General features: G+C 41.0%; 1 protein-coding gene across 7 annotated transcripts in view; it reads left to right on the top strand.

Moving 5' to 3' along the window:
* The window catches only part of FILIP1 (filamin A interacting protein 1), a 114,732-nt gene that overhangs the window by 58,829 nt on the left and 31,515 nt on the right, over positions 1 to 24,388 (top strand). For 5 of the 7 annotated variants that reach the window (XR_003527911.1, XM_027645027.1, XM_027645026.1 and 2 more), the window contains exons 3-4: positions 2,420 to 2,593; positions 4,629 to 4,807. Coding sequence is in view for 4 of the 7 variants with exons in the window: in XM_027645027.1 (XP_027500828.1) it covers positions 2,420 to 2,593; positions 4,629 to 4,807 (353 nt within the window). In the remaining 3 variants the exon portion in view is untranslated. Of the gene's footprint in view, positions 1 to 2,419; positions 2,594 to 4,628; positions 4,808 to 21,182; positions 21,300 to 21,445; positions 21,681 to 24,388 lie in introns of those variants that run through there. The other 2 variants (XM_027645029.1, XM_027645028.1) reach the window with 2 other exon arrangements.

The raw sequence follows: 24,388 nt of genomic DNA, 5'->3' as shown, positions 1-24,388 counted from the left end.
CAGTGCACAACTGAGCAAGGGCTGGGGCACAACTGGGCAGAGCAGCTGCCTCTGCCAGCTATTTCTGTATCAAATAACCATTGCAGGGACTGGAGACCAACTCTTTGCTTTCCCTATTCATAGTGCTACATCACCAAGCCTGAGTTGTCTCTGTCTGCTCTGCCCAGCCCTGTCAGTGTTTAATTATGCCATCCGGGGCCCAACAGCTTCAATGGGAGAGAATGAACTCATCCCCCTCCCCTCCTAAAAAGCCTAAGGTCTGAGGTGTGCCTGTCCCTGAGGAATGGGGTGTGTGAGGCTTGAAGCTTTGTGTGCTCAGAATCAAAACAAAATGGGGTTTCAATATGATTGGCTGTGGCCCTTGTGCATAGGGCAGAAGGGGGCTGGCCCCTCATCCTGCTGTTTTCAGTGCTTCCTTCGCACAGTGCTCTTCCTGAGCATGCCTGTGGCACAGGGCCTCCACTGCGAGGCCCAGAGTGGGATACCAAATTCATTCACTGGGACAGGAGGCAAGTATGGCCTCAAAACTGTCCCTTCCTAAGGACTTAAGACAACACATCATAAAATCTGGACATTCAGAAATGCCCCCATACTCCCATGCTGTCCTACTAGACTTTTTAAGAGCTTTTTCTTCAATTTAGAAGCATTGGCCTCATGATGTTGAAGACATTAACACATCTCTTATTTTTACAGGGATAGAAAAAATTGTACATTCTCAAACCTGGCTAAAACTTTCATAAAATGACATTTTTCACGTACTAAGAGTGGCATAGTCTCAGGATGTGATGTACTGACATGTACATACTCTTCTGACTTTCTTTGAGACTAGCTCACATAATTCACTTAGTTGTGATATCTGTGAGTGATGTACCTTTCCCATTTTCATTCTGGAATAACACAAATAACACTCCAATCTGTATTTTGTACTTTACAGACATGTGTATAGCTTTTACTTAAGGTTACAAAATGTTATATTTTGTAATATACACTAGCCCTGTGTAATTGGGCTAGTTCTCAATTGGGTGGCATAACCTTTGCCTCAAGTTCATTTTTTGTTTTATTGTCATGTTAGACTACTTTATTTTAAAGGAAAAAAAAAGAATTAAAGGGTCTTTGCCATTTCCTGAAATTATTTTCTTGCTCATTTTAAAAGCAGGTGGTTTTATAGAGCTGTGATGCCTCTGTGGTACTGGGTAAAGATTTCAGATTTCCTACAGGGATAATATTGAGTGCTATTATGAACACTGTGAAAAAGCCTGGAGCATTGGTTAGTTCATGAATCTTAAACAGTCATTGCTTACATAGGGGTAGGATTTGTAAAGGATTTTTTCTTAAAATGTCTGAACCTTTCCTTAGTCCTTAATTTACTTCCCAAGCTCGCGCACATTGTCAGAAAGGCAGGTGAGAGAAAAACTGATGCCCATACTGTTCTGTTTCCCCATCCATTTGAGCTTGTGGGAAAGATGCTCTCCAGGGAAATCTAGGAGCTCCCTTATGCCCACCAACAGCTTGTAGGTTTTACAGCCCTTACCTGGACCTTGGCCTTATAAACACACCTTGAAAGACAAGCAGGTGCCCTGCCCCCATTTTACAGATGGTTTAACAGATGTTGGAAAGTATCATTAGAAAAAGAGCTTGGGATTAAGTGTATGTCCACAGCATAGTCCTAAAAACCAGGTGGCCTTGCAGAACAGTCTCATCATGCCCAGATATCTGCTCCTGCTGCTTGAAACTGGAGGCTCCCACCTGGGGCAGGGAGCAGGGAGCAGGAGCTGGGACCTTCGCTCCCCTTTGCCACAGGTGCACTCTGGCTCCCAGCCCTGCCTCCAGGGTCAGCAGCCCTCCTCCTCTGCCAGGAGGGTTCGCTCAGCCTTTCCATGTCTGATGCCAGTTGTGCTGGTTAGCCAGGGTCTGCAACATTTCTAGGGTTTTTTTTAAAGAAACGAAAGCTGCAAAAATTTTATTTCAAAATTTACTTGAAGAGAGTATTTAGTCACAGATTCAGGTAGGAGTGTCTCGGAAGTACTTGATTTAAAGCTGTCACACAAATATTAGCTCACTTGTGCTGCTTCTTCTACTTATTTCCTTATCCTGCTCATGGAACAGCATGGGCAACAAATAAGATGAAATAATGGTGTTCCCTGGCTATAGTTGCAACCCAGATAAAAATTCATGTCGTTGAAATGTAATGGTAGGCAGGAATAGAATATTTAATACCTTTAAGGACAACATTTGTATTGCACAGATCATGTTTATTCTGATAACTCCCAAAGTTTTTATATTTGCATTGGTAGCCCGACACTTTTCTAATTTATTTTATTTTTGTGTATGCAGCCTGTACGTATGAAATGCCCCTATTTTCCCTGTTTTCCCTGTTGGTTAATAGGTTGGCTTATGCTAGTGATTTGCAATATTACAGGCAAGAGAGGATGTGATCCACATGCTGAAGACAGAGAAAACCAAACCTGAAGTTTTAGAAGCTCATTATGGGTCTGCAGCTCCAGAGAATGTGCTCCGAGTGCTACACAGGGATGCCATCCTTGCCCAAGAAAAGTCTATAGGGGAAGATGTCTATGAAAAACCAATTTCAGAGGTAACTGATTTACAACATTATGTCTGTGCAGGGGGAATCCTAACTAGAAGTGAGACTCCGCATATTTTGAACGTGTGCAAAGCACTCAAGAAGATAAAACAGAATTTGTACAATGACAAGAAATCAAAGAAAGTCTTGTTCACTCAAATGCAGAATAATTTGTAAGTGAAGTCATTGGATTTGAACACAAACCATAAAGAGGTTGCATGATTCTTAGGGCTGGTGCTGTTAAGCAAGACCAAAATCTTAAGGTGTTACCTTCTGGTTTTTAAATTCCTTTCAATTATAGGCTTCAACCTCTATTGCTCACAGCACTCGTACGAACTCTTTGATTTTCTTGGCATACAAGACCACTCTATCATGTGGGTAGTTAAGAAAAGAAGACCTTTGGAGATTGATGATATTTATGGGATCATAAATCTGTATTCACTTTACATCACTTAAGCTCTAGAACTCCAAAGTCAGTTCAGCCCCTAAAAGAGACTTATAGGACTTGATCTCTTGCTTTAAAATATAAGCAATAAGTGAATGTGGAATAGACCTGGGAATGTCTAAGGCCAGTGTGAACGCCAAAATAAATAGCCACTGCTCATGTTTATGGTTTCATAACAGTCCAGGGCATGGAGAAAGAGCATGCAACAACATACTGTAGTGGTTGCCCAAATCTTCACAGTTCCTCCTATTAGAACATTTAATTTGTTTACCAGGAATTGTGTCTACCATGAGATATCTTTATACTGTTTATTCTCATTGAAGCGTCTCCTGGAATCTTGGGGATGTCAGTAAATAAGGAAAACAAACCAACCTTAGCATGTGGGAGCATGCAAAAAATACTGTCAAACAAGATTAGAAGGGCTTAGCAAGGCCTTTTTCTAAAGAAGCTGGTAATTTGACAGGGACCTCAGTGAAAAAAGTAAAACTTTGTCACGTGTAGGTTCACAAGGGTTATGTTGAAACTAAAACAAATGGTGACAAAATTAAGTGCAAAAGATCTACTCTCAAAAGATCAGCCAAACCTGTCTCCTCTATAAAATGCAATGACTGTTTGACTGCTATGGTCAGTTTCTGGAGATCAAATTGCCAAAGTCCTCCAGCTTTCCTACTTCCCTTAGTTTGCTGAGGTGCCCTGTGAAACAACTGCCCAGTGCAGCTGGGGCCAAGGAAGATGGTAAGGGCTGGGGGTGCGCAGAGCAGGCTCAGCCAGACACTCTGCCAGGGACAGGGAAGCGGAGAAGTACCAGGGCTGTGGGCTGCTTTGGCAAGGAGGAGGATGGAGATTTTTATCTGCACCCAAGAACCAGCAAAAGGAGCAACATGAATAGCCATGGTGTGTTTGGAGTGCCCTAGCATCTTTTTAGGCACACCTTCCTGGTCTTAGTGTTTGTTTGAATAACTGGCAAATTAAATTAATAAAAAAAATTACAGAAGGCAAAAAAGGTAAAGTGTTGCAAATAAAGAAAGATAATTTCTGTCAAAAAACAGGCTGAGGGGAAAACCCTAAGGCTTATAACGAAATGTATTTGGTAATGTAAAACTGAATCTGTACTGAATCTAAATAGATTATCTCAGCAGTTGTACAGGTGTGTTGAAGATGCATAACTCAAATTTCAGCCTTGAGATTACACTTTACGCTCCACATGTAGGTGTCAAGTCCCCATATAAGTGTGTGAACTCAGGCTCCCAGGGTCAGAGGTCTCAGCTACAGCTTTTCCTGTGTAAAACGAAAAAAGTGTGCACAGCACCTCACCACAGGGGACATTCTGCACTGCAACAAATTTGTTACCCTAAAACTAAGTGAAGTTCTGCCCTTCGTGCATGTGAAAACTATGCAAATGTTTATTGCTAATATGTCATCCAGATAAATCATTACTTTCACAGGACAGTTATTCTTATTTCTAGTTACTGCTTTACATATAGCCCAAGATGTAAAACTGTGGGACTCACATTTACCAAACAGAACACTGTTGGTTAATAAATCAGATGAAGTAATCAAGGAGACCTTTAAAACAGTCTGTTCTCATCTCCTACAATCCAGCTAGACAGACTTGAAGAAAAGCAGAAAGAGACGTATCGGCGCATGCTGGAACAGCTCCTGTTGGCAGAAAAGTGCCATCGTCGCACAGTTTATGAGCTAGAAAATGAGAAACATAAACATACAGATTACATGAACAAGAGTGATGACTTTACTAATCTCCTGGAACAGGAGCGGGAGAGGTGAGTACCTGAGACAGTGCAAAGACTATACCCAGTGTCCCAGTGTTTGTCAGCTCAGCAGTGATTTGTTCTGGTATCTTCTGCGTTCAAATGACACTAAACTCACGTGTAAACCATTTGAAAATGTCAGTCCACTCGTGTTATTAGTAAGTACATTACTGTGCAAGTCTAGAGCTGGAGGAATACCATTGAATGTTCCTGTAGTGTGCACTTGAATTAAGAAATGGATTTGTTTTGAATTAGTCATGCCCGTTTTGGGTTCACCTCCAGGTAGCTTTTGATCAGATGTTATTTATGTTGGCTAAGTTTGGGACTGGCTTGCTTAGCTAAGTGCTACATTTCATGAAGGCCAGAGCACTGTTGTCACAGCAGGAGCACAGGGTAAGGAAAACCACAACACATATTAGGATACTAGCACACAAATGGTGGGACTTTGCCATGCCCTTCACATTTAGGCTTGAAAAGTCACAAACCATTTGCATTCTTTTTAATATCTTTGAAGACACATGCCTCAGGCAAGTTCTCTGTTCCCGTGGAAGAAAATGTTTTCATGTTTTACAAAACGTGCCTAGCCTGTGGTATCTGCAGTGTTTATCTCACAGTCTATACGCGCAAGATTGTTTTTTCCAAGTGTTTATCCTGCTTGAGGGAAGAGTCTGTGTCTCTAAGAAAAGAAAGATAACTACCTTAGGTGAAGATTGAGCACTCAGTTTTTCAATGTGAAATTTCCATACTCATATCAAATTGCTTGAAATCAATACATGATGTTGTGTTTCTTTTTTAAAAAAAAAAAAAACAAGCTCTGAGAAAAACACTTAAGGCAAGTTCAAAGAAGAAATGCTGTTGAGGAAACCACAGGCTTGTGGCAGACATTTGCAAAAAGCTAGGAGTGAAATTGTTTGGTGTATTTCTTGAGCTCAGTTCAGCGCCAGCTTTGAGTAGGTGGCACATGAGCTACAGTGACCATATTTCTTGGTTTAATAGCTGTTATTTTTCTGTCTCTATTTTCCTGCGTTGATTGGCAAACGTTAAAGGAAAAAAATGCTTCTGTATCCTAGCAATTTGATTCTCATAGTAGAAAATAAAAAATGTGTTGTATTTCCAAGTAAAGAACAATTTCACATCTGATTCTCATAGCTGCCTTTTTCTCTCTATGCTGAATATCCACGTATGTGTGGACATGCAGCCACTAAAATGCTACCAAAGTAAAAGTGGTATTAAAATACCATTTACATTTGTCTTTACATTTTATATTCACATTAATTTGACAGTTGTTGTCCTCTTATTATTCCCTCTCCATTTGTGAAGGCCACTAAATAGTCTAAGATTACGACGTGGTTTGAACTGACTTCCTTCAATGAAGTGATTACAAGGATTTTTGCCTCACATTACTACTGCTATCAAGATATCAAGTCTCATCTCTGTGGGCTTTTTCTCTTACCCTTTCTGCTCATTCAAACTTCAGGTTTTCTACATTTTATCATTTTCGAAAAAACAGCAAGAAAAAAAGGAGAATTTGAGCTTGAATTTCTCCTGAAAGCAGATCTTTAAGAGCAACTAAGCTCACTGACTTCAGTCACCAATGCCTCTGTACTGGTGGCTGCAGGGGAATAATTGCAGTGCTAAAGCCCTGTTGATTTATGTTAAGTAAACCAGAAACCTAATGTCTGCTATTTAATCCACTTTGTTTGTCTATGGCACTAGTGAGAAAATTCGCTTCAAGTCAGCAGCCACCAAGCACAGAGGATATGGCATTTAGCTAAACACAGACAACCAAGATGCACCTCCCTCCCTCTTCTGGAAGTCCTCCTCCCAGATCACTCACAGAGCAGATTAGCAAAATCAGGATGGGCTGTAAACCACTTATTAGCATATAGTCTTAAACGATCCCAACTCCTCACCTTTGCTTGCTGAGTGCACATGAAACTGAGCCTGCACCCACATCTTTGTAAGTATTAAAAACTAGAAGTAGTATTTTTTGAGGGCTATATTCACAAAGAAAGAGCGAGCAATGGAGTGACTTCTTAAGAAAGCCCCAAAGTGACAAAAGATTTTGTCAAAAAGAAAGAGTTTGAAGTGTAAAGATTAAGTTGCAGTAGGATAAAATATACAAAAAACTCATACTCCCCTAATCTGCATATTGGGACAGAGAACTGACCTGCTCAAAGGCATTTTTCAAGGTCCTGCACAGGCATTCTAGTTTTATAAGTACAACTATGTATATAATTCACTTTACTGTGGTGCTTTGAGGGTTATTTTATTAAGAACTGAACAGACTTGTAGTCTCCATGAAAATGAAAAGGGACACAGAGGTGAACTTTGCCCGTCAGCCACTCTGCTGCACTCACAGTTATAATGTTAATGAGACAGGGTGAGCCAGAAGAAGAACAGTGCTGTGGGATGGCCATCTCATAGCAGTCTGCTACAATGAGAGCAGTAATAATTCCTGTCCTGGATCTAAGTAATTTCAGTGATTTCTTTCCTCACAGTATTTTATCAACCTTTCCTAACCATTGTCCTCATCAGCTTTTGCAGCCCACATCTGCTTTTGCTGTCTTGTGAAAGTTTGAACAAAGGAAAAAGGGGAATTCTCTAAGAGCAGAAATATGCCTCAGTTCTAATGTATGTCTAGCACACTCTTAATGTATTTACTTTGGAATATTTTTTTACATACACTTTCATACATTATCTCCAATCCACCTACAACAACATGATATGAAAGCAAACCATTCCTACGAAGGGACTAATTGTTAGGTCAGCCTCACACAGGAAGGAAGTAACACGAAAACATGATTTGTCAAGAATAATTATGCATGAAAAGTATAAGAAAGTGGGCATTGTACATTGGGATATTCAAAATGTAGACAGCTGGGAGGGTAAAGGGAGAAAGCTGAAGGGCCTCGCTGTTGGTATTGGCTCTGCAAAACCAAGTGCAACTGACCTGAAGAAAGATTGTGGAAAAAGTTGGCATGTTACAGGAAAAGAGTAGTGACAACCCTTTGCCAGACAGAGATGAAAGAAATCTGGTACTTTTAGTGGAAGGTGCTTCTGCAGACATGGTGGCTGAAGTGTTTTGCAAATTTCCCTATAGTATGCTATAATAATAACTAATGATGTTTGAAAGTTACAGACAGTATTTTCTATTTTTCTATGCGACTAAATTTCCCTTTTCAATGCTTGCCCACCTCAGCTGCTGTTTCTGTAACATCCAGTTGTCCTTGGTCATCTCCTATCCCCAGGATTGCAAAAGCAGACATCTTAAAGCAGACATCTTCCTGGAGCCTCCTGAGGAGGCTGAAAAATACAGAGAAGAGCTGGAGGCCCCTGGGCCCTCTCAGAGACCTTGGGTGGCAGATGGTGGGGTAAGGAGTCTCTGGTCTGACAGATGGAGAATGAGGGGTCTGGTCAGAACTGCACTGACAATGTGGCTTGCAGTGGACACCCGGAGAGCAGAAGAGTAGGCAGCAGCAGCAGCCTTAGGGATAAAATTAGTCTTCCTAGTGCAGAGAGCTGGTGGTCTGAGTTTGGGCTGAGCTGACTGCAGCTAAACCAGCTATTGGTACTTCCCCACTCCAAAAATTCAGGTGTAAAGCAGGCTTAGCATGGAATGGTACTTGATTGTTCTCTCTTCTGCCCAGTCCCAGCCCTCTTGCCTTCCCCTTTAGGGAACTGGGATGGGTGGGGGGAATCTTTAGGATCAATTATAAACTTTTTCATTTGATCAGCAGGGCTTTTTGTTCTGGTGGAAAAGGGTAGAGTTCTGTGTAACCTTAACACTTTGACCTAGGAGATGAGCTTTAAAATGCTGACATTTTTAGAGGTGCTAATCTCTGAACAATTTGTCTTGTACCCTCCTTTTAATCCCGTTTGTTGACAGCACATTTTGCTGCTATTAAAAGCACTGGAAAGCTCCCATTGATTTTAATGGTTCAGAAACAGGCTTGCTGTGATGACCACTGCCATCCAGGACTGATTGAAGAAATAGCCTGAAAGACTTCAAAAATGAGGCAAAAGGGGAGTAGGAAGTTTCTTTTATAAGCACGGGAAGTGGGTTGCAGAATAGAGGGTGTGATATGGCAAAAAGGCTTTGTTGAAGCTCAGTTATGGGGGATCTGTGTGACTGCTTGGTGAGTAGTTTGATCATTTCCACCAAGACCCGTGAGACTGCTGAGACTCTGTCACCCCACCACGCAAGGTGTCAGTAAATATACACCCAGTGTCTAAGTGTTGTCTGTCCTAAAGCACTGATATTATGCTTAGCCATGTTTCATTGTAAGATTTAATTGAAGTGATGAGGATTTTAAATTGGTTCTTGCTTTCCATGCTGCTTCAAATTATTCTTTACAACCACAGCGACAGTGTTCCCAGTGCACTGAAGCATTTCATGTTTTCCTCAAGGCAAGGCTGAGGATTCAGTCTGTAGTTCCTAAGCATTGCCCTGCTAAATCTGGTTTTAGTTAAACCTTCTTTTTGAAGTACATGGCCATAATTAGATCTGCTTAGAGGAGACAGCAAGACTGTGACCCCAGATCTTTTCTCCCAAAAGTTTCCTGTCAGTCTTCACGTAAAATTGTCTCCTCTTTGCCTCCCCCATTGCAGCACCCCCAGCAAGGAATGCACTGGCAAGTCCCTCAGAGGTCTGTGATAATACATTCCTCTTGGCTTCGGTCATCCTGGCACAAAGATGCTCTTGGCTGCTCTGCTGCTGATGTAATTCTAGGCCTGGATCACCTGCAAAGGAAACTGATCTGTGAGGAATAAAGCATATAGCCATCTTGAAATAAAAATGAGAGTGTTGATGTTAACAAGTTTTTAAAACACTTTTTTCTTTTTATGTCTTTCTGCTTTTATTAACAAACTTCCCCTTCTTCCTTTTCCCACAAGACGGCAGCACCAAGTCTTTCATTGGGAAGTGCTTGCCTTCTTGTTTCCCTCTATATCATGGACCTAAGCAACTGCAAAAGCTGGAGTGTAATACAGCCTGGAGATTTTGTGTGTGTTACCTTTCCAATTTGTATTTTCTCATTATTTTTATGAAGCCTGTAAAATAAAGAAGCTGGCAGGAAGACACCAGGGCAGAGTATCCATCAGTCCATTACTCGTTTAGAGAACAATCAAGCCAAAAATATAAAGTGTTCAGACTAATACATCTCTGTGATTTACCACTGTAAGACCAAATTTTTTGGTAAGAATAGCCCCACACAGAGATATTGTATGGGGTGAGGTGTAAGATCCCATACTTAACACTTGGCCCATAACTGTGTAATCTGTTGGCGATTCCTTTAAAGCCTGGAAATTAAATTACTTTACAGAAATAGTTTTGCAGTCTTTTTTTTCCCCAAGAGTTCTTAGCCATATTGATACTCAGGCTTTTTTCTCATATGGTGATTGTTTCTGTGTCCTAGTGTCCAAATTGTGACCCAAAAAGAGGAAAAGCCAGCCCAGTGGGACTGTGGGAATTCACCATTGCTTACAGTAGTTACTCATCTGACTGCACGTTACTGGCTGTAGTACTGAGACACTCTCTGTCTACTTTTCAGTAAGTGCATCTCTGAACTTTTAATCTTATAATTTGGAATACAAGGACAGCAGTACAGTTTTTATTCTTTTCTTTTAGGCTGACATGCTATCTGTATGGTTTGGAAATGCTGGCTGTTTTCTGTAAATGTAATATATTCAAAGGATCACAGATCACAAATTCTGTGGTAGTCTATTAAAATAAATAATTTTAAAAACCTGGCAATGACAAATACAATTTCTGCACAGTTAAGTAAATCTGAAGGTCATCCATTTTGTAGGTCCTGTTTTACAGCCCTATCTGACTGTAAGGCAGCGACAGTTCAAAGTTCATGTTTTAACTAATGAATCTGGTAATGAATCTGGTCCCAAGTTCCAACAAAATGGCTCCAAAGGTAATTTAAAAAGAGAGAACAAACAGCCACATTTGACTGTGGAGAAACAATATGAAAGTATTGCAAGTGTTACACAATGTGAACTGGGACTAATCCAAATCCATCTCTTTACACTTGGATAGTCCTCAAAACTGCCCGGTCTTTCAGTCACTTCTGGGATTATATAAAATGGTATCATGTGTTGTTTCAGCTATTCTTCCAAAATTTTTTCTAAGTAGGCATCAGCTTCACAGCCCTTGAGAGAGAATTACTATACAAAACTATATGTAGTTCATTATTCCTGAAACTTTGCTTGCTAAAATCATCAATTCAAATGCTCCCAGGGTCAGACGGGGGAAAAAATGACTTCATTCAAAATCTGCTCATGAACTCAAACTCTGTCCAGGGTGCAATAGGTAACAATTTTAACATTTAAAGGGTCTTTGGCATGTTTCAGAGTTATTATATATCAGTTCACAGCTCTACAGAGGCTATCGTTTTAAGTTGTCATTTTTTTAGGCAAAGAAAACAAGAATTGAATCAGGGTCATGTAGGGAAAATTGCTTCCTCATTCAGAAAGATTAGAAACAGGTTTCAGTTGAAGTGCCAGGTTTCAGTGAATTTCTAAAAAATTTAAATAGATGCCAATTATTTACAAGTATAAATATATGATAATAGGCACTCAAGTTTGGACACATTGGATATTTGCTTTATGTTTAAATGAAAGTTTACGTGTGCAGAGATGCACAGAGTAATTAGTGAAGTACATGACCTACTACTTACATTAATGCCCTACTAATATTCAAGACCTGTTCTATATGATCCAATAATTTCCACTAAATTGTGTGAACAACCTCAAGATGTCATCTTGAGGGGAGTTATTATGACTCAGTGAGGTTATATAGAAGCTTTCCTAACCCTAAACAGATGTAATGCTTTTTCCATCTTCTTTCCCCAAGAGGGTGCTAAGTTGTGCATTCCCTTCTCATTCCCGCAGTATCTCCAGCAGCAATGGAGAATAATTAGTTTTATATTTGCATCATTTCAGTTTTCATTTCTTTTGAGGGCTTACATGTGGAAAAATCATAAAACAGAAATAAAAAATCCAGGGGGTGCACATATCCAAACAAAGTGTTCTTTTGAAATTTGCCAAGGCCCGTGCAAATTTGAGGGGAAAGAAATGCAAAATGTATAATTCACCACATATTTGTAAAGTACCTGAGTAGGTGCCTGATTATAATATTGTGTTGCCATAGTCAGTGTTTCAACTAACTTTTTAAAAACTCATTAAAACATGCCATTTAGGGTGTAAGATTATTATAAATGTCAACAAAAAAAAATCTGGTGGCTTAATTCACAAGACCAGCCAGTCAAAGAACCATATTGAATGACCCTGTGATTATGATTCACCTGCACCCTGGGAGACCTTCAATCCTTCAGTCAACCTGTTGGGACCTGAATCCACCTCTGTGAGGAGGCCCTCCTGGTCACATCACCGGTCCCTTGGAGTGTCTGTTCCCACTCTTCCTGGGCAAAATTGTTCAACTTTTGCAAGACACATAATTTCGAGTTCTTTTCACCAAAGAGGTGAAAATCTTCTTGTAGGTCAGTGTCTAGGTATTCAAATTACCCCAGACACAGGAATTCACTGGTCATCTTCTGAAAAAGCGAGGATTTTTCACTTGTTAGTTTGGTGATGGATAGAGAGGACCAAGATGTGGTCCTCTCTATCTGTTGCTTTTCTTAAAATGACAAAGATGGAAATGAAATTACTGATTTCAGAAAGACAAATATTTCACTGAAATCCACATGAAACACCTTTTTCACTTGAATGAGAGAGAAAAATAAAGACTTTTTCTTTTCTTGATACTTATTGAATTTTTGATTCAGCTCTGAAACTGAAAAATCAATTACTCACACAGCTCTGTTATTCAGCTGCTTATGTTAGGGAATGATTAATAGAAACATAGCTGAGTATGTAATGCCCTAATGAGAAAAGATAAAGAAATGAGCAGAAAATGAGGCTAAATTATAGCAGAATGACAGCAATGCTTTTCTGATGATAGCAATTATGTCATAGCTGAAAAAGTATCTCTTGGTGACAAGTATATATATCACAGAATGAAAGTTCCTGTACAGTTCCATTTAAAATGTTTATTTTCAGAGGAACTGGAAAGGGATAGATGTATTCTTTTTCATCATTTAAATGTCAGTCTTTTCCTAGATGACTTAACTTGTTTTAAAATGATGCATTGCTTTCAACATTTTTTCATTTTGAAAATTACTGACTGGGATACAACCCTGGTTTCCAAAAACAGTAGGGGAAAAACAGTGTCTGTACTGGTGGAAGGCAGGTGGGCGGTGTGGAGAACAGGGTATTGCCTCTTGCAGTTGTTACACAGCTCATGTGATGTGGGCATGGCTAATCTACAATAGAGAAGAGTCTGTCCTGCTTTGACTGGCCTAATAGACCAAGTGCTGTTGGTCCAACTTGCTTTCGGTGGCAAGCACCATTGCCTTGTGCCCATCATTAGCACACCAAGCTCTCTACATCCAGCTTCTTCAGGTCTTAGGAAATAATTAATCTGTAAACATGCCATCCTGATGCTGGATTTTATGAGCACAAAGCCGGCATTGTTGCAATTCCTCTGAAGTCAGTAGAGCTCTTCTTGATTAATGGGATTAATGAGAATCAGAGCAGGAATTCTGAAATGTGTGTATGCATATACCTGTAGAAGTTTATACATGCATATATAAAGGTATTACATACAGCAGTTTCTTGAGTGGAGTTATAGCTTCTGCACAAGAGTTTTCTCTCCAGAAAATTAATTTATACATATTTCCTGTAATATTATATTTTTATATAACTTCTACATGCATTTTGGTTCCTGATAGTAATAATAATAATATTAACAATAACAACAACTTTTTTTTTCATAATTTCTACAGATTAATTATGCCCTTGTATTTTGAATTATTTTTAGTCAGTATTGCTTATTGATACTACCAACAAGGCTGTAAACTTTTGCCTCTTTTGCTTGAGACATCATTTGCACTTATGTCACCATAAGATTTTTAAAAATAATAGTGATTTGTATGCTCAGTGGAAGTCAAGCTCTGCAGTTATTCCAAGAGCAACACAGGTATGGTAGAAAGAAATTTTAAGGCAAAGGCAAGCACAGTACCTTTTAATTCCCACTCACTGTATGAAACTGGGCCGGTTTCTCCTTGCTTGCTCTCCATCTTGCACCCTGAGTTTTCCCTGTGCTTTTTTTCACCATTCAAACACTCAACAGGTCAGGACATCATCTTGGAAAGGGGTAGTTCAAGCTAGAATTATTTCAGGCTGAGGAGAGAAATAAAACCAGATATGCCACTCCTGAAGCAAGTAACACAGGGATGCTGGTGCAAGATGCTGCTTGTAAGTGTTTCCTCGAATGGAAACACCTATGACTCCCATCCTTGTGTGATGGCTGTGGTCAGCCCATACCTCTGGTCCTCAGAACAAAAGACAAGTATGTCATAAGGTCCAAATAACCTCAGGTGAAAAATTATGTTCAGCTCAGACAAGATGATGGGACTACCAAGGATGTGCAACAGCACATTTGGGCAAGCCAAATACAGATCTGCTCAAAAATCAGGTGCCTGTGAATATTCAAATTTATATGTGCATTTGTTGGTTTTGGTTTTAGTTTGGGTTGTATTGTTTGTTTTATCCTCTCCTTTTAAAATTCTTCATTGATTGCACTCCAGATACCTATGGGAGTCTTTTTTGGATCCTGCTCTAAGCAACTAGAAGTAGAAGGTTAAAACAGCAGGCTCAAACCTTGAGCAAGTCTAGCCCCTGTGTTTGGGCTGGGGAGGGGTGCAGTGGGGACAGACTATTCTATAATGCCTCTCAATAGACACAAATCTAATACAATCAGCAAACCTAAGAATTGAATGAACTGTTGTAAGTAGCTATGTGGTAGTCAAAAAGCTCTGTGTAGGTGTAGGGGGCTTTAATTTGGTGGTTTTTTCACAGTTGTGATGGGTTTGGGTTTTTTGTTTCTTTTTCTGATGGGGGGGAGAGGTGCTCATTCATGCTGCACCTCCAGAATACATGGGCAAAAAGCACTAGCAAAGGTGGGGTTGTGAGATGGATGTGGTAAGCAGGTGTGCCCTCTTTTGTGTTCAGGGTTGTGTCTTAAAAATTGATGGAAATACCTTTATAGCCTTTCAGATTGAGATTTGAGATATGACATATTAGCATGTGGTGTGAAAACCAGGGATTACTCAGTGCTGATGTTGTTAAAATCTATCAGTCCCTCTTTAGTTCATAAATGCAGCCGCTGAGTGCTCTTCCACAGCATTTGAAAAATTTACTAAGGATTCATGATTGCTAAGTCACTGAATATGGCACTCACAGGAAGCCATGTTTAAAAATCGTGAAGGAATCTTCATGAGATTATTTATTTTTGTCCGCTTTTGTAGGTGGGATTGTTTTATTCTCATGTCAAGTTGTGACTGAGGTGGCCAAGTATGATATAAACAAGTGCACACATACCTTGTATTTCTAGAAGTGTCTGAGACCCTGCATTGACAGAGATGAGTTTTTATATTGACTACACCTGAGCAGTCTTGCTCTCAGGCTCCATTGCTGTTGTACAGCTGTGTGAGCTTTTTCATGCTTGACTATCCCAATGTGTGCAATGATATGAATGACGCTATTTCCTAAATCCAGATTTTAAACCTCTTCACTCTTTTTTTTGGTACAATTTCCCATGTTTGAGACCCTCTCATGGTGACTCCAGACACCGTCACTTGTGTTGTTTGATGCTAAAATGAAGCAGCGATTCTTTGGAGCCTGTTTTCTCTCGTTTTTCCTGCCCAGTTTTTTATTCACTCTATCAAATACGTTATTTCAGTGATGTGTCAAATAGGAAGAAGTGAAGTGGGCAACCTTTAGTTTTAGGTGTAGGACTCAGGTGCCTTTAGACCCCAATCAGTCGCTGTATTACCTTGCTTTGAGAAGGGGTCAGTGAGAAGAAGCACAAAAGAAAAGCAAGTCCGGAAAAGGTCAGCAGGAGTTAGAGCAACAGGGCAAGAACTGAACTGAGGGACCTAAAAGGTAAGGGATGAGGAATAGCAGGGAGACAGGTTTAGGCCAATACAAAAGTGAAAATCAGTCAGGCTTAATTTCATGTCCCAGACCCACCTTGAGCAAAAGAGGCCAAGAAGCTCCCAAAAGACTAATTCTCTCTGCATAAACTGAGAACAGGTATGGTTCTCCCTGCTTTCAAGGCCTTGAGCTCAGTCCTCCACCTGTTTTTTCCACAAGAACACCTAGCACATCAAACATGAGTAATTCAGAAAAACAAGGGTGGAGCCCAGAGCAGGTAAAGACAGCATTAGCAGGGTGCTCTGATGGAGCACAGGTAGATGAAGCAGCCAGGACTAACAATGGCAGGTCCACAGAGTGCAGCAAGGAACCACGTGCACTTCCCTGAGGTCCTGGACACCTATTCCCCTGGCTCCAGAGATGCTTTGGTCAAAGGGTCACAGCAGGGCTTCTATGAGACTACTGGTGCTTATTAACAAAATGGTGATCAAATCATACTACAAAACAGTAACCTTGATGGGTCCTGCTTCAGCTGTAATCACTTTTACTTAAGGGAGTTGCACCAGTATGGGAGATGCTGAGCTTTCCCAGCTATCAGAAAGATATACACAAGTGTTAAGAAAGCAGAAAACCAAAAGGAAGGGGGTGGGGATGTGCAACAGGAAAAAAAAAGTCAGAAATGCTTTTGTTAAAGTTTTAAATCCTGCTTCCATAAAAGGCAGGAGATTCTAATGTAGGGCGATTTTCATGCTGCAAAGAGAAAAATAATTTAAAACCTAGGCAGCATGACTTACTTAGAAAGATCTGAGAAGTAATAAAAAAGCCTATGTGCAAATGTGTGTATGTGTGTGTGTGTGTGTGCACGCACAGTTTCTTTAACAGCTGCATGGAACAACCTGTTTTAAATAAGCACAAAGGTGAACAAAGCCAGTTGTCAGTGCAACTCACCAAATGAAGTCTTTTAATGTGCATTACGTATGCCATATAAAATGTATTGCCTGAGATATAACAGCACAGAGTCCAGCTTGAAATCTTTTTCTCAGGATTTTCCTACAAAGTCATGTTTCAAGTATTTACTGCATTTATCTTCATTATTTGTTTCTCTCCAAAAGCCCCAATGGATCACCTTGTTCACTATATCTTCAGCAGCAAATTAAAATCAGCCTCTTCTCTCTCTCAGTATTCAAAATTTTCATGTTCTAACAAGATGCCACTGAATCAATTTGTATCTGTTGCACTCAGAGTAGGCAACTGGCTAAATAGAAAACGGAGATCAGGTCTGACTTACCAAATGAGTTTGACTTACCAAAAGAAGGCAAGAAAACAAAAACAAAATAATGATGGAAGATTTTTCACTGCTTTGAAGGTTTTATGAACAAAAAAACCCTTTGATAAGCACAGAGAGTACTTTTTCATGTATGTAAGTGAACACAATTTTAGGAAAAGCTTTGCTTTGCGCAAACAGAAATATTTGGGCTTTTTGTAACATATTAGAGAACTTGGAGAGAGTTGTAAGACCTCTGCCTTCACTATAAATGTTACATGTGTTTCTGCACTGAAGATGAAGAGCCAACAGAGAGCAGGGAAGTCTGCTGGAAATGTTACAAAGCCGTATTTACAGATAATTTTATAATCAGGCAACCATTTGTTACAAGTCTCTAAGATCCACGAGAGGAATCTATTGCTGTGAAAAGCTTAGGGAATTTTTAAAGAGAGCAACTTATCAAAGAAACGTGTAGTCTATTAGCACATCATTACATTGTTAAACCAATTCCATCTTTTACTTCCCAGTTACTCTCCCCTATAGCAGACAACTGCACCAGGTGCACAGAATAATTTCTGACTTTCGGAGGTGAGTTGGAATTTAGGATTCCTATCTATTCCCTCACCATTCCCTCCAATGCTTTTATTTCTTGTTTGTTTTTTTTACCTCGTCTCACAATGTTGAAAGAGCTGCTTTGCTCAGGAATGTGTTTCTTGGACTACTTCATCCCAATGAAAGCATGAACAAAAAGATTCATGAGCAAGTTAGATTTTCCCAGCCTTTGATGCGACTTAAAGTTGAAGGTACTCTTGAGAAATAACAACATATGGACCACCTTTATATATTTATATAGATACATAATGTGATTTCTCTGCAGTAAAAGAAAAGCTGCAAATGTTAAAGGCCTGTTTGACCTTAGCTGTGACATCCTACATGATCTCTCCTATAGCTCTGGTACTGGCATAGTGGTGGGTACCTGGCGTAGTTGAAATGTGGATGGAGAATACTGTAATTGTAAAGTCTCATAGTGGTACAGACATATCTCAACTAGTGCAGGTGTGTAGGCTCACCACTACCACACTGCACTTTGTCTGACAAGTCTTGTGGCCAGTTGTCTGCTGGCTCACATCCAGGCCACTTTGGCAACTCTAGATCACGTTCCCTCTTCTTTTATTTCTAAGTTGCAGAGTAAGCTGATGGAGCTGGCAGTCTGGCATAAGTCCCCTCTCGGGGTCACTGGTGGTCACAGGTGCCACCGGTGACTGTCACGAGGCATTGTATGTGGTGTACATCACCTTTTCTTAGGGACCCAGCCCGATTTAGATTTTTCTCAAGATGAGGTTGCCCAGGCCCTAAAAAGGCTGCCCGGAGAGGTTGTGATGTCTCCATGCTTGGAGGTGTCTAAGACTGAAGTAGAGCAGGCCTTGTGCAACCTGCTCTAACTGGACCTCCAAGAGGTTGGACTAGACATATCCAAGGTCCTTTCCAACCTCAACCATTCCATGGTTTTATGATGTGGTACTCTCTGGAGGACATGCATTTCCTGATGACTCTGCTTGCACCCATCTTAGACTGGGATGGGCTTTGTAGCATCCTCTGAGTATTCCCTTTAGCACATCTCTTGCCAGGTACAGACACTGGCAATGCCCCTCTCTTCTTCTTGTGGCACATTATAGATCTGGCTGCTGGTTTTTTGCTGCAAAAATTGTGATAGGTAGAGACAATCCCTTGAGGTCTCTAATGTGAGAGTCCACTGCATGTTTGTTGGGATTCTGAGTTGTTGGACTTCATGAGATAGGTGATCCCTTTTAGCCTGAACCTCCCTTCTTCATGTCATATCTGTACAAAGCTGACTGCTATAAACTCATGGCTGCTTTCCTACTATAATTATTAGGATCCTCTTGATGTCCCAGAACAACTTTCTGCTCTGAGATGAGACCATGAAAACACAAATGATGGAAGATGTGTTGCTTGCAGTTCCAGCCTGGCCCAAGTGTGGCAACATGGACAAAAGAAGGGCCAAAACAGATATGAGATGACACCTAGGAGGGCTGTTGATTTGGGAGAGGTGGGTGTTAGAAATGGAGTGCAGAGGTGAGGAGAACCTGAGACTGAACAGGGGGAGCAGCAGGACTGGGACAAGCTGTGCAATGAGCTCAAAGCCCAGAGTCAGCTGGGATGGCATGTGTGCCCAGATACCCTCCTGCTGAGCCAACAGCGCTGGTGGAAGAGAGCCTTGCTCTCAGCTGCTGATCACAGACAAACTCAGATAGTTTTGAAACTTGCTTGCGAAGTGCTCTATGCCTTTCTAGTATCAAACTGCCTCCAGGCTGACACCCTGCTACTGCTATCCATTATTTTAACTTAGAATGCAGACTTTTATGCCAGCAATATAAAGGATCTAAACTCTTCTGACATCTGAAGTGCCCATATAATGCCACATCATAAAATTTCAGTGGTCAATATCTATTTTAGTGTTTGCCATTGTGCATGTAATTTCCTCTTTTTAAAGAGTATTTAGCTCTACCAAACAATTGTTAGGATTGCAAAGGACACAATAAGTAGAGTAAGCAGAACATTTGTCTGCTCAATGCATGTGATCATTTGTGTTTGCAAAATCAAACACGTTTTGTACAGAAACCTTTCCTCTGACACTGGAAAAATAGAAACACAGCGAGATGCATCAACTTTACACACAGGAAGAAACAGTCTCTCTGTAGGACCCCCAAGTTCATCTTTTGGAAAGTTTTTAGTAAATGAGGCAGAGGATTATAAAATGGGAGTGAATGATTAAGGCTAGTATATGTTTCCCTGGAAAATGTGACTGTACTCCTGTTGCGTTTGTGTGACAGATTTCCTAGATGGTGCTAGTTAAGTCATGTGAAGCTAATTTACATGGATTGTGAATGCTTTTCACTCTAAGAATGGTTCTCCTTTTGGGGAGCTTGCTGGATCTGGGTTCTGATGTGCAGGAGTCTGGAGCACCCACTCCTGGGTGGAGGCAAATGGGGTTGTGATCCAAACACACGCAGCACCCGCCCTGCAGCACTCTGAAACCTGTGTACCCTGGAGCAGGTGTTCCAACCAAAACCTTAGTCCCTTTGTGCTTCTTTTTCACACCCAGAAATTAATAATTCTGTTCCCAGCAGAGTCTGAAGAGGGTGTGGTAAACAGGGCCTTGAATAAAGAGCATAAAATCAATCACTAAGCACCTGCTTTTCAAATGTGCTCTGTTCAGCCTGTGTGCTGAATGAGGTAAGGGTCCTAAGGAAAAAATAATGAAAGAACATGAAATTAGATAGTTTCTCAAAAATGTAAACATACATTGGTCCATTTTTAATGGATAATAATATTTGACATTATATCCTTTCAGTGTTTTGGCTATTAAAAGTTTCTTAAGAAAAGTGGAAGGTGAACAGGAAGGAAAAGAGGAAAGCAAGGGTGAAGGAGGGGAAAGAGAAGGAGAAGGGAAAGGGAACAGTGGTTTCTAGTTCCCCTTGTAAAGACTGAAAAGGTGACTGTGAGCAATCTAGGGAATCATTAGGTAAATAGAACGAATCCCCAAATTCTTTTATGTTGTTTTAGGAATGAAAGAGCTGGTTTAGGACTTCTTTAATGCAGGGTCCGAGCAGAATGATGCTTTTCAGACCTCACCAGATTCAGCATTGCTACTATGCATGGATTTTCAAAAACAAACACGTGCATATATTAAATCCACTGGGGATTTTCTTCATGTATTCATGCCTTTAGCAACTCATGTTAAGATCAGCCAGCGCGCACCAGCAGTAGTACTGCCACTTCTAACAGCGGGAAGACAACAGGAAAGCGACAGAACTTTGACTGAGCCAGAGGAATGAATCGGCAGCTGGGACTGGGAAGCATCGCTTCGTGCATCCCAGTTCAAACAAAAGCAACTCACAAGGGTTCTCTGCGATCAAATTATTAGTTCTTAATGGTTCACTTCTAAACTGTACCTATAAACAGCCCGGAGTGGTTGTCAATAACAAACTCCTGGACAGCGGTCCCAAAGGGAAGCGCTGGCAGACGCGAGCCGCCGGCTCAGCCGGACCCTTTCCCCGGTCATTCCCGACTCCACCCCTCGCCTGCCCCGAGGGGAGTACAATGCGAGGCGCAGCCAGCACCCAGCACCGTGGGGACTAAGCCGTGCCCCAGAATCTCCCTCTTTTATTCTTGTTTTGGTGGCTTAAAAAAAAAATAAAATAATCTAGTTATAAGGTAAGAGAAATTCAGATTTTTTTTAACGTAATTTTAATTTGAGCGCTGCTAATTGCTGTGTACATGCGCACTGCGCTGGTTCACTGAGCGCACTGGGCATTAGCGTAGGCGCCCGCGGGAGGGAGGGAAGGAGGCTGGAGCGGGGTGTGCGCGGAGCGGAGGGGCCGGGATGCTCGGCCGCTCCGCTCCCGCCGCCGCGGCTCCGGATCCAGCCTGGCTGGACAGGCCAGGACAGTGCTGAGGAGCCGGGCCGGCCCCGAGCTGACCGTAGCGTTGGGCTGGAGCTCTGGAAGGTGCACCTGGTGGGGCTGTACCGCGGGGCTGCCCCTCCCGAGCAGCGCACACGGAGGTCAGGGGAGGAGAACCGCAGCCCGGAGACAGGTTTGGCACTTTTAATCTCTCAGTTGAGCGCTGCTGTGCCTTTGCTCCCAGCTGCTGTTTGCATGCTTTCTGTGCATCCCCCTTCCCCTTCTCTGATCGCCGAAATTAATGTGGGTACCTCGACTGGGGAGCTTGGAAAAACTGCCTGTCCGCTTGGGATACCGTTTCGTAGTCCGAACGGGTGTCAGTCGGGTTTTGTTCTTAAAGACCTTTGGTGCTTGTTAATACAAGGTGCTGAAAAGGTGGCGGGACACTGAATTTAATGAGTGTTCTTATTCAAAAACACTGCCTGTAGTCACTGTTCACTTGGAGTAAGACACTTTCTAAACAAATGAACTATTTCAGCAAACTAGATTTTAGTTTTTACAAAATCCGTGTTAGAAACAGAAGGAGGAAAAAACAACTGTTGTAGATGGTAAGCAATGTGTCCTCCTAAGGAAGAAAAGACTTCCCTTACTGTCAGTATATTTTGGGAACTCTCACGTAGTTTAGAAGTAGCAAGAATATTAATTTGCTTGTGATATAGTTTGATACAATCACTTCTCAAAAGTTAATTCAGCAATGAAGAATATGCACTTTTTTGCACTTTGAGTTTGTATAATATGTAGCCACAGAAAATTGTCTTTAGATTGACTAGAACCGATAACTTTTTTAAAAGTTTGTTCTGTGATAAAACTCAACAACAGCTTGGCAGGTTCTATAGTAAGGTCATTCAAATATTTTTCTCATTGCTTACCTTTAAAGTTTAATGGATAGAAAGGAGAAAGTAATACAGATGTGCTTTATTCTTTTGCTTGCCATGGGATCTGTTCTCATTTACATATTTCTTCTCCCAGCCGAGATTGATATGTGGGAAGTAGTAAAGCTGAGGATTTGAAAGTGTTACCTAATTTTGAATTGCTCGATTTAAGTGACAGGCTGGATTGTTTTGCTTCCTGGAGAGCCTGAGCACCTTTTGTCTCTCTTTGATTTTAGATGAAATTATAAGTACTCAGAACTAGCAAAATTCAGCCTTTGGGTATCTCAGCGTGGCCCAAACATGGAAGCACTCAGAAATAATCCTGACATGTGGAGGATTTCCCAGTGGCTGTAGAAACGATCTTCGAAATCAGCTGTTGTACACTGAATGGAGGCGGAAGGGAACTCCTTTATTAAGTTAAACCACCTCTTGCTGGTTTACATTGTCTGACATCCCTTAATGGGCAGCAGCTTTCTAGCTACCACTAGGAAGTTGTCCAGTCTCTCTGACTTTGCAGATACAGTAGCAAACTCTCTAGGTTTGAAGTGGAAAGATGAGCTTGCGAAGGCATTTGCTTTCCCAGTGAAAATTCCCTTGGGATTGCTGTGTGAACAGCATAGAAATGCTGTTGGCCCCTCAGGAGGAAGCAGCCTTCATGAGCCATCAGTCAACTCATCCTTAGAATGACCAAGTCCTCATTAAGGTACTTTTCCTTAATCTCCTCTTACAGGCTTTCAAAGGATAGGTTAGAAGTGATTACATTCCATCACCACAAACCTTTTGGAATGTAAATGGAAAAATAGGTACTCTAGGAGCAGTACAACAAATGGCTTTGTACTAGAGCAGCAAAGAGGAGCTCTGTGGATCTTCAGACTGTCTATGAACTCAATTAAAAGGTCCTGCAGAGACCTTACCTGTTTCCCTCCTTCCCATTCTCTTTTTTCTAACTACTGTTGCTTCTGCTGCCAGTTTTGATAGCAGAGGAAATAGCTCTAGATTTCCCTCCTCATTGGCCCCTCCTGCAAGTGCTTCATTAAACGCTGGGGGACACCTTGGAAAGCTTGGCTTCGTCTGTTTGCAAAGCAAGAGGCTAAACCAGGACAACACAGCTGAAATGTGGTGCCAAAATGTTCACGTGTATGCAAACCACAGAGGCAGCTCGTGTCCTTTTAGGACATCCTCTGCCTTACCCTGCCTTCCCAGGGTTTCTGTGTGTAAGTGCACATTTCTATGCTAGAGATGGTAAAGGTTATATGAGTATTTGTGATGTTTTCTCATCTTGGTGGAAGTACAAATGGAAAGAGAGGTGCACACACTGGTATAATTTTAAATAAATGTTTGGGAGGCATACTCTGTTTTAAATACTTTAAAGTGAATTTTTTTTGAGGGGAGTGGTGTTTTTTTGGAAATCACTGAGCATCTTTCCCCTGGTAACTGAAACTTCTTTGTATTTTCTTAAAATATTCCCACTTCAGAGAACGGCTTCTCGTATCAGCTATCATTACTGCTACGCAGGAGTTTTACAGTTCCCAATTTGCTCTACTTATTACATTTCAAATGTAATAATGAAGTTTATTATCCTTCAGAAAGGAAGAAATTGTTTACTGACCACTATTTGTAATTTCTTTTGCAAATGTGAACAAGAACATGCTTGATTTTAGCTAAGGTCTTGGTGCTGCTACTATTTTTACCATTTACAAATAAAATAAATCATGTCTAAAATCCAGTAGTGCCCATTGGAGCTTTCCTGTTGGGAAACTATTGCAGTGTCTTTCAAAAACATGAAAATATTATAAAGTCTTGCTCTAATCTGAGTAGAGACACTGTAAAAATGGTATTGTGGGGTTTCTCCTGTGCATCTCAGTGATTGCACTTGACGTGTAGACTTAAAATGGAAAAAACAATAAGTGAAGTCTGTAGCTTTATTGATACAATGAACTGATTGGTCTTAAAGAGAATTTTAAACTAC

This window comes from Corapipo altera, unplaced genomic scaffold, assembly GCF_003945725.1.
Source record: "Corapipo altera isolate COAL_440 unplaced genomic scaffold, ASM394572v1 2, whole genome shotgun sequence".
Lineage (NCBI taxonomy): Eukaryota > Metazoa > Chordata > Aves > Passeriformes > Pipridae > Corapipo > Corapipo altera.
This window is presented reverse-complemented; position numbering and strand designations above follow the sequence as displayed.